The sequence below is a fragment of the Pinus tabuliformis genome, chromosome X (assembly GCF_031772625.1).
Source record: "Pinus tabuliformis cultivar Carrire ecotype Pingquan chromosome X, CPIR1, whole genome shotgun sequence".
Taxonomy (NCBI): Eukaryota; Viridiplantae; Streptophyta; class Pinopsida; order Pinales; family Pinaceae; genus Pinus; species Pinus tabuliformis.
In genome coordinates, this window is record NC_142308.1 from 275,496,706 (window position 1) to 275,507,986 (window position 11,281).

The 11,281-nt window shown below is 40.4% G+C and overlaps 1 protein-coding gene across 1 annotated transcript; it reads right to left on the reverse strand.

The window, feature by feature from the left end:
* Positions 1-342: 342 nt before the first annotated feature.
* On the reverse strand, positions 343-10,941 carry LOC149139463 (uncharacterized). Its single transcript, XM_089450725.1, has 2 exons — positions 10,126-10,941; positions 343-574 (listed from the first exon to the last, which is right to left on the reverse strand). The coding sequence occupies exons 1-2, from the start codon at positions 10,939-10,941 to the stop codon at positions 386-388; spliced, it is 1,005 nt and encodes a 334-aa protein (XP_089306851.1). The 3' UTR covers positions 343-385.
* Positions 10,942-11,281: the final 340 nt, after the last annotated feature.

Sequence of the window (11,281 nt, forward strand, 5' to 3'; positions counted from 1 at the left end):
AGATGCTTCTGAATAGTGCCTAGCAACTACCGGCTCTCTTGTTCAAACTGCTACAATAGTTTCGCAATGGTGTCACGAACTTTATCCCTGATCTCATTGAGATCGCCCTCTGTGAGCATAATGGGATCGAGTGGTGGATTCATCCCTTTTTACTTCTTTTGGGGCCCCTCCTTCTGCTATTCTCTGTACCTCTTCACCTGGAATGGAGTGTTGTGTCCTTCATTACCGCCACCTCCCTGCTCTGACTATTCTTCTTCCTCAGTCTAGAGGAAGGGCTTCAACCAACCAAGACATTATCACCACCAAACTAGTCTACCCCAGCATAAATCTTCACAAACTAACTCAATATGCAGAATAATGGCCACAACTAATCAACGATCAGAAGCTATTCAAACAATTTCCCCTCAATTGCTGCCTTCATCGCCATCATCGGATTGATCTCACCATTGTTTTCCAAGAACAATTTCAGCTGGTTCTTGGAGAAACTGCTTACCATTGCCACACCCTCTTCCTCCTTCAAAACGGGTGTGCTTCTTGAACCTATCAAATTCCAGAATGTTGGCATTATGGCATTATGAACATATGTTGAACTTGATGGCAACCCTCTCTTAGACAGTAATTTCTCTTATATACACCATGATGGGGACAAGAAGAGCCAAGAGGAGAGAAGAAAGGCCATATACTCATGTGTTAGAGAAGAAAGGCCATATACGCATGTATTAATGTTATCGGAGGTATTTGGGCGCCTAAAACCCATATATGCATGCATTTATATTATCGGGAGTTGGTTGGGTGCGTAAAACCCATATATATATGCTTTTACAATAATCAAAGGCCTTCTTCCTTTTTGGCGGAAACAACACAAGTTAAATATGTTTCGGCACATATGGACCCGATGAAGGCATGAATCATGGTTTATAACAAGATCGCATCTGCAGTATCGCAATACATAAAGGGTCGCCCACCACAAATCCTCCGATTGCGATAACTCAGCGGACCCGATGGTGGAATTAAACTTGACGTATAATAATATCGCGTCCGATGCTTAAAAGCCCTGAATGTCGATTGCGATAAAGAGGTAGTGGACCCGATGGGAGCATTAAAGGTAATGTATAACAATATCGCATCCGCAGTTCGGAATATATGCGCGTCGGACTTCGTTGAAACCTTCGGTTGCGAGCGGACCCAATGAAGGCATCAAAACATGGTTTATAAAAATATCGCATCCACAGTATATCGGAATACATAAAGGGTCGCCCACCCCAATCCTCTGATTGCGATAAGAGGGGTCGGACCCGATGAAGGAATTAAAAGCATTTCATATTAAATCGCATCCGCGGTGTTCGCCCATCTTATAATAGCCTCCCACTTCAAATCGCCGATAGCGATGAAAGGAGCGGACTCGATATATAAATAAAGGCTGGTTAATGGGGCATATCGCATCCGATCCATCGGATCAGACGTCGGGCATGTATTGTTAGCGATGAGGAGTGGACCCGATATATAAATAAAGGCTGGTTAATGGGGCATGTCGCATCCGATCCATCGGATCGGACGTCAGGAATAAACCATGAGATGGGCAGGCGCCGATAGCAATAAGGATTGGACCCGATATATTATTAGTTTGGATGCATTAAGTTAAAAGCCCACCTCTTGTGGTTTTGGCCCGCTATCATAGTTTTCCCGCTTAAGCCTTCTCTTAAGAGAATTGGTCAAAACAGTTGCGCCTCAGGTTTTGGATCCTCTGGTTTCGATTCATGGTATTATCAAAAGAATGACTATATAAAGATAAAGGGGATCCGGTGGCAAGGGATCGATTATGAATTGAAGATCTTAAGGGAGAATAGATCGGCATTCTTATGATCTGTCAAGGAGCAATCTACTGAACCGAATTCAAGAAGAATGCGCGCAGGATGGTAGATCCGCATCGCTTCGGGGGTATTGCAGTTCAGTTGAGAGTAGCCAACCGCAGGGAAGTAGTAGTCATTCCTTAACTCTGATATAGCGTCTTCTGTTGATTCTCTAAAGGTCTCTGGGTCCGGATATTGGGTTTGTCTTGTGTCTAGCCTCTGGGTGCTCTATAACATGTATGTCCTCTGCATTATGGTATGATTCTGGCATATACAACCTCTGATTAAAAGGTGACCAGATCAGATATTTATTTATAGCTAGTGCTTGGGTTGGCATGTGGGTGATCTGCTGTATAAAGAAAACATGTATTGATCTGAGGTTTGGGTATTTCTGAAGAATCATTTATACTTTATGATCATTTGATCTTCTTGGATCCAGTCTGAAAATTAATGAAACGTGGTCCTTGAACGAAGTAGGGGGTTGTAGCTCCCTTCCAGGAAAAACTGAAATCGAGAGAGAGAGTTGTAGCTCTCTGCAGGTTGCAGCCTGCGTACTGGTAAATGACTGCACCAGTACAAAATCATTGTAAAAGAAGTTTCTAATTGAAGGAAGATAGAGACATATTGCAGCAGGTGGTTTTCACCCACATTGGGTTTCCACCTTATATCTGGTGTTCCTTGGTGTGACTATCTATTTATCTTGTTCATGCTCATTATTTTATGGTACTGACATACAAAGTAACGATCAATATCTGAAGAATAATTCAAAGTATAAATAAGGAAGATATATTGAAAAGAACTTAATAATACTGATTCACCCCCCCCCTCTCAGTATTATTTCCAACAATTGGTATCAGAGCAGGTCCTTCAGAGAAGCTTGATCGCTTGAAGGAAGATCGTTCATTATGAGCAACTACGAGAGGGAAGCATCAATCAGGGCACCGATTTTTGATGGGACAAACTTCAATTATTGGAAGGTAAGAGTTACTGCCTATCTTCAATCTCTTGGTACAGAAGTTTGGGATATCATAGAGACAGGCTACACTTTTCCTTCAGCTACTCCTATAGATCCGGCCGAGAAAAAGAAATATGAAACAAATGCTAAAGCAATCAATACTCTGTTGGGATGCTTATCTCAATCAGAATTCATAAAGGTTATGCAATATAAATCCGCAAAAGAAATATGGGACAAGATTGTCTTGAGCTACGAAGGAGATGAACAGGTAAAGCGTGCTAAACTTCAAACCCTCAGGATTCAGTATGAGAATCTCAGAATGTATAATGATGAAAGTGTGGCTAACTATTTCCTTAGGGTAGATGAGATTGTTAACTGCATGAAAAACTTGGGTGAAGAAATAAAAGAGGCTATTGTGGTTGAAAAAGTTCTAAGATCCTTGTCCACCAAGTTTGAATCTAAAGTGTCCGCCATAGAAGAAAAGGAGAATCTACGAACTCTCACCATGTCACAGCTGCATGGAATTCTAAATGCTTATGAAATGAGAAAAGGAGGTCCTTCAGATAGGAGAGAAGCTGCCTTCAAGGCTTCAGGCAAAGGAGAGTACCTTGAATCAAGTCATGTGTCAGAAGAAGAAGAAGAATCAAATTTTGTCAGAAATCTTCAACGAGGTACTGGCAGATTCAGAGGTAAGTTACCCTTCAAATGTTTTGCTTGTGGAAGAGTAGGTCACTATGCTGCCAAATGTCCTCATAAGGATAAGATTGACAAGGGAAAGGAACCTGTTAGATGGAACAAGAAACAGAATGCAAATAAGAAGAGCTATTACACCCATGAAGACAATGATGGTCTATCAAATAGCGATGAAGATGAACGAGGTAATCCGTATAAACTTGTAATCCGTATGATTACATGGATGCTCTAGATATAGATAGCTATTATGAGGAGATGTCTAGACTCAAGACATGCTTAGAAGAAAAGAATGTGATCATTGAGACTCTCCAAATCCAACTTGATAAAAAGGAACAATCTCTTGAAAAGTTAGAATGTGAAATTGTTGGGCTTCGAAAAGAAATTGAGAAAACAAAGGCTCTCAATCTTAAATTTGTTAAAGGATCTGAAACTCTGGATGAGATCATCAATGTACATCGCTCTCCTCTAATTAAGACAGGTCTGGGGTATAATGGAGAAACATCTCAAGCATCCACCTCGAAGAGTTATCTCGATGCAGCAAGAAGATATGAGCAAAAGCCAAACGAAGATCACCAGGTAAAACAGGGACAAATTTCATCAAGAATAAACAAAGACTACCAGACAAATCAGGGACAATTCACCTTAAGGGCGAACAAAAGCTACAATCAGCCAAGATCCTCTCAATTTACCTCAAGAATGGATGAAAATAGAAATCACAATCATATGACTGGTAAATTTGATAATCGCAGAAGTTTCTTCAATGGCCAATGTTTCTCTTGCCATAACTTCGGTCACAAAGCAGCTCAATGTGTTGCCTACAAAACAATCATGACTAGAGAAGCTCAAAAGCAAAAAAGTATGACTAGGATTACAAAAAGGACCTATAACAACTTCTCGGCTCTTGAAAATGAAATTGAATGCTCTATTTGTAATAACCTTGGTGATGAAGACTCTGAATGCAGGAGTAGGTTTCAGCAAACAAAGGAACAAGATTCAAGCACCATAACATGGAGAATAAAGGAGCCTCGACCAGAAAGATGTGGGATAGCATTTTATGTAGAAGGACAGGAAAATCAATGGTACATCGACAGCGGATGTTCGAAGCATATGATAGGTGATAAAGAAAAACTTGAATCATACACTGCTTTAGAAAAAGGAAAGAAAGTTTCATTTGGGAATGATACTCCTGCTGCCATAAAAGCAAAAGGTATTTCTCAATTGAAAGAAAAGGTCAAAGCAGGAAATGTTTTGTACGTTGATGGATTGAAACATAATCTTCTAAGTTTCAGTCAGATGTGCGATCAAGGAACCGAGGTAATATTTAGATCAAATGAATGTCGTGTTCGTGATCTTGATACAGGTGAAACAGTGATCAAAGGCAAAAGAACTCCAAACAATATATACATATTTGAAGAAGGACAACAACAATGCTATATGAGCAAGGATGATGAGCACTGGTTATGGCACCGGAGGTTGGGGCATCTAAGTTTTTCACAAATAAGGAAAGCATGCAAGTATCAGGCAGTTCGTGATCTTCCAGATATCAAAATTCCAGAGAACATAATATGCAAATCATGTCAGTTTGGTAAACAAACCAGGACTAACTTCCCTGAGAAGGAAGGATGAGCTAGTAAACCTCTCGAACTTATTCATACAGATGTATGTGGTCCATTTAGGACAAGGACACCTCGAGGAGAGGAATACCTTATATTATTCATTGACAACTTCTCCAGGTTTGTTTGGTTAGGACTTATGAAACACAAAGACGAAGCATTTGAAAAATTCAAATCCTTCAAAGCCTTGGTCGAAAATGAATCAGATCACAAAATTAAGTGTCTCAGGTCTGACAGAAGTGGGGAATTTACCTCAAATGAATTTTTCGATTTCTGTGAAGAGCATGGAATAAAAAGGGAATTCTCTACAGCAAGGACTCCTCAGCAAAATGGAGTGGTGGAAAGGATGAACAGAACAGTCCAACAAATGGCCCACGCCATGCTTGATGAATCTGAAACTCCTGCAACCTTCTAGGGTGAAGCTGCATATGCCGCGGTTGTTATTCTCAACAAAACAAATGTCCGAGTAAACAACACTCAAACTACTCATGAGCTCTGGTATGGTAAGACTCCTTCGGTAAAGCATTTTAAAATTTTTGGAAGCAAATGCTATATTAAGAATACTGATGAACAGCTTGGCAAACTTGAGCCTAGAGCAGATGAAGGCATTCTCCTTGGTTATTCTCCTTATAGCAAAGCATATAAGTGTTACAATAAAAGACTTGGAAGAATTGTTGACAGCATTGATGTAGTGGTTGATGAAAAAGGATACATTCCTAGCCAAGTAAATCATGAAGATATCGAAGAGGATGAAGACTACCCTTCAAATCAGACTGATAATGAAGAAGAAGAACCTCAAGAGGCTCCAGAGGAATAGATAAGGATAGAAGAAAAGACTCCATCCAAGCATGTTCAAAAGAATCATCCAGAATCTCAAATTTTGGGGCAGAAAGAAGCAGGTGTACAAACAAGAAGAGCAATAGCAGAAGCCTCAAGCTACTTGGCATTGCTCTTCTCCACTGAGCCACAAAATGTAAAAGAAGCATGTAGAGATGAATGTTGGGTCAAGGCTATGGATGAAGAACTTGAGCAGATCGAAAAGAAAAACACTTGGGAATTAGTTCCTAGACCAAAAGATAAGAATGTCATAGGGACAAAATGGATCTTCAAAAATAAGTTGAATGAAAATGGGGAAGTAGTTAGAAACAAGGAAAGACTGGTTTGTAAGGGATATGCTCAGCAAGAAGGAATAGACTTTGAAGAAACTTTTGCTCCTGTTGTGAGACTTGAAGCTATCCAAATGTTCCTTGCTCTCTCAAGCTTTCAAAAATTCAAAGTATTTCAAATGGATCTGAAATCAACTTTTCTGAATGGAGATTTCGAAGAAGAAGTATACATTGAGCAGCCAGATGGGTTCATTCTTGGGAATGATCCAAACCTTGTATATAGACTGAAAAAGGCTCTCTATGGTCTTAAACAAGCTCCAAGGGCTTGGTACTACCGTTTGGACAAATATCTTCATCAACAAGGTTTATCAAAAGGATCAACAGATAGCAATCTTTATATAAAAATTGAAAATGACAAGCTGCTAATACTTGTTGTGTATGTAGATGATATTATTTTAGCAGCAATGAAGAAACTATGAGTCAAAACTTTGCCTCGGTAATGCAGAAATAATATAAAATGTCCCTGCTAGGTGAACTGACATACTTTCTTGGATTGCAAATCCAACAAAATAAAGACGGTATCTTCTTATCTCAAACCGAGTACCTCAAGCAAATTTTGAAGAAGTATGGCATGGAAGATTCAAAACTAGTATGTACTCCCATGGTTACAGGATGCAGTCTTAGTGCGAATGATGAATCAGCTGCAGTTCATCAACCAACATACGGATCTATGATTGGAAGTCTACTTTATTTGACAGGTACTCGACCAGACATCATGCATGCAGTTAGAATAGTTGGAAGATTTCAGGCAAACCCAAAGGAAACTCATCTTCAGGCAGTAAAGAGAATCTTCAAATATCTTCAAGGAACTCAAAACTTTGGCTTATGGTATCCTAGAGATACAAATCTCACACTTCATGCTTACACAAATGCAGATTGGGCTGGAAGTGTGGATGACAGGAAAAGCACAAGTGGTGGTGCTTTCTTTATGGGTTCTAGATTAGTATCTTGGTTCAGCAAGAAACAAAGTTCGATTGCTTTATCTACAACTGAAGCAGAATATGTGGCTGCTGCATCTTGTTGCACCCAACTTCTTTGTATGATGCAGACTTTACAGGATTTCCAAATCACTTGTACTCCACCTATCCCCATCTTATGTGATAATACAAGTGCAATCAGCATTTCAAAGAACCCAGTCATGCATTCAAAAACCAAGCACATACCAATCAAGTATGATTTTCTCAGAGAACAAGTGCTTGAACAAAAGGTCAAGTTGGAATACATTTCTTCTAAGGAACAAGTGGCTGATATATTTACCAAACCATTGCCCCGGGAGACTTTTGAATACCTCAGGCAGAAGCTGGGGGTTGTCGACGCATCATCCTGCTGTTAATTCTCATATTGGTGCTTGTACACGAGGTTTTGATGGGGTATACACGTACAAGGTTCAGGGGCAGCATAATTCATTGTTGGCATTATCGTATTACAAAAGGAGGAACATGTTGGGTAAATGAACTGTATCTATCCATGGCAATAAAGATGTTGAATTATATTATATGTAGGCAGTATAGCGCGGTTCCTATTTTATATATAGCCAGAATAGCTCGACTTTCTGTCCTAAAGTCAGAGGGGCAAAATCAGGAGGAGCAAGCTCTCAAGGGGAGAAATCGTTAGGAGAAGCAGATATCCGCCCTTTGCCCTTGATGTCAAAGGGGGAGAGTTCTTTTTGGATGGTGTTGTTGCCATCAAGTCCAAAGGGGGAGATTGTTGGCATTATGGCATTATGAACATATGTTGAACTTGATGGCAACCCTCTCTTAGACGACCATTTCTCTTATATACACCATGATTGGGACAAGAAGAGCCAAGAGGAGAGAAGAAAGGCCATATACTCATGTATTAGAGAAGAAAGGCCATATACGCATGTATTAATGTTATCAGAGGTATTTGGGCGCCTAAAACCCATATATGCATGCATTTATATTATCGGGAGTTGGTTGGGTGCGTAAAACCCATATATATATATATGCTTTTACAATAATCAAAGGCCTTCTTCCTTTTTAGCGGAAACAACACAAGTTAAATATGTTTCGGCACATATGGACCCGATGAAGGCATGAATCATGGTTTATAACAAGATCGCATCCGCAGTATCGCAATACATAAAGGGTCGCCCACCTCAAATCCTCCGATTGCGATAACTCAGCGAACCCGATGGTGGAATTAAACTTGACGTATAATAATATCGCGTCCGATGCTTAAAAGCCCTGAATGCCGATTACGATAAAGAGGTAGTGGACCTGATGGGAGCATTAAAGGCAATATATAATAATACCGCATCTGCAGTTCGGCATATATGCGCGTCGGACTTCGTTGAAACCTCAGGTTGCGAGCGGACCCGATGAAGGCATCAAAACATGGTTTATAAAAATATCGCGTCCACAATATATCGGAATACATAAAGGGTTGCCCACCCCAATCCTCCAATTGCGATAAGAGGGGTCAGACCCGATGAAGGAATTAAAAGCATTTCATATTAAATTGCATCTGCGGTGTTCGCCCATCTTATAATAGCCTCCCAATTCAAATCGCCGATAGCGATGAAAGGAGCGGACCCGATATACAAATAAAGGCTGGTTAATGGGGCATATCGCATTCGATCCATCGGATCGGACGTCGGGCATGTATTGTTAGCGATGAGGAGCGAACCCAATATATAAATAAAGGCTGGTTAATGGGGCATGTCACATCCGATCCATCGGATCGGATGTCAGGAATAAACCATGAGATGGGCAGGCGCCGATAGCAATAAGGATTGGACCCGATATATTATTAGTTTGGATGCATTAAGTTAAAAGCCCGCCTTTTGTGGTTTTGGACCGCTATCATAGTTTTCCCGCTTAAGCCTTCTCTTAAGAGAATTGGTCAAAACAGTTGCGCCTCAGGTTTCGGATCCTCTGGTTTCGATTCATGGTATTATCAAAAGCATGACTATATAAAGAAAAAGGGGATCTGGTGGCAAGGGATCGATTATGAATTGAAGATCTTAAGGGAGAATAGATCGGCATTCTTATGATCTGTCAAGGAGCAATCTACTGAACCGAATTCAAGAAGAATGTGCGTAGGACGGCAGATCCGCATCGCTTCGGGGGTATTACAGTTCAGTTGAGAGCAGCCAACCGCAGGGAAGTAGCAGTCATTCCTTAACTCTGATATAGCGTCTTCTGTTGATTCGCTAAAGGTCTCTGGGTCCAGATATTGGGTTTGTCTTGTGTCTAGCCTCTGGGTGCTCTATAACATGTATGTCCTCTGCATTATGGTATGATTCTGGCATATACAACCTCTGATTAAAAGGTGACTAGATCAGATATTTATTTATAGCTAGTGCTTGGGTTGGCGCATGGGTGATCTGTTGTATAAAGAAAACATGTATTGATCTGAGGTTTGGGTATTTCTGAAGAATCATTTATAATTTATGATCATTTGATCTTCTTGGATCTAGTCTGAAAATTAATGAAACATGGCCCTTGAACGAAGTAGGGGGTTGTAGCTCCCTTCCAAGAAAAACTGAAATCGAGAGAGAGAGTTGTAGCTCTCTGCAGGTTGCAGCTTGCGTACTGGTAAATGACTGCACCAGTACAAAATCATTGTAAAAGAAGTTTCTAATTGAAGGAAGATAGAGACATATTGCAACAGGTGGTTTTCACCCACATTGGATTTCCACCTTATATCTAGTGTTCCTTGGTGTGACTATCTATTTATCTTGTTCATGCTCATTATTTTATGGTACTGACATACAAAGTAACGATCAATATCTGAAGAATAATTCAAAGTATAAATAAGGAAGATATATTGAAAAGAACTTAATAATACTGATTCACCCCCCCCCTCTCAGTATTATTTCCAACATAGAACACGATCCTGGGAGGCACTCCATATCCCGCCTCTCTGAACTTATCCTTGATTACCATGTAGTCTGTTTTCCATGGATTTGAGGAAGCTTGGTCGAATTCCATATCACTGAACACCACCAGTTGCTTTATCATCTTCTCCGGTTCTAGTCGGCATTTCACTGCCATCTCCAATATCACATCGAACACCTTTTGGAAATCGGTATTCATTCCCCAATCCATGTTCTCTGTGAATTCATACTTTTCAACTAGGGAATTCCCTGTGACCAAATGCAGTTCTGGACTTTCGCTGAAAGTCATAACATGGCCTTTCCACGGCTCCTCGCTTATTTCCGAAACCAACAATCCAAGCGCTATGCAGACCTCCATGGGAGTTCCGTACATGCTCCCTGAAACATCACAGACCGCCAAGGTGTTAGAAAGCTTTCCTTCTTTCTTCATGTCTTCCACCATTCGCTTCCACTGCAGTTCCGCAACTAACGCCGGTGCTGAATCTTTGGACTGGAGCGCTTGTTGGATAATTTCGTGGGGAAGCAAAGCTCCGGCCGCTATTTTCTTCTTCCCCGCTTCCACGTCCTCCAAATAGCGCGTGAATCTGGTGGCATCGTGCTTCAGAAAAATGTCCTTGTAATTTTTCATGGCTACAGAGGCCACTCTTTCATAAGGCAGTTCGCCCCACAAATTGGAACTCATGTACAATTCTGGCAATTGGAGAGCCTTCCGGAGTGGAACCAACACCTCTTTCCTCAAATTGTCACAGTAAATCATTGGACCCACCCGCTGACCAAATAACCCAACAAGGATCTTCCTCATCTAGATAGCCTCACAAGATGCTTGACTAGAAGCCATGTACTCTACTTCTGCTGAATTGAGTGCAACTCATCTCTACTTCTTGCTATACCAATAAACAATTGTTTATTGAGAAATGACAACAAGAAATTCTAGTTTAATTTGTCCTTGAATTAAGTGGAGAATTCAAATCGAATTCTATTCTCATAGAACCTTTTAAATAGTTAATTAAGTTTAATTATCTTAGGAATTTAGAGTTGGAAGTATTTATGTAGTCATGTATATGTTCTTCCTAAGTTTTAGGGGTCTAGTATGAGTTTAAATTGAGTTGTAAATTATATCACTCAGTTTAATGAGTTATGTT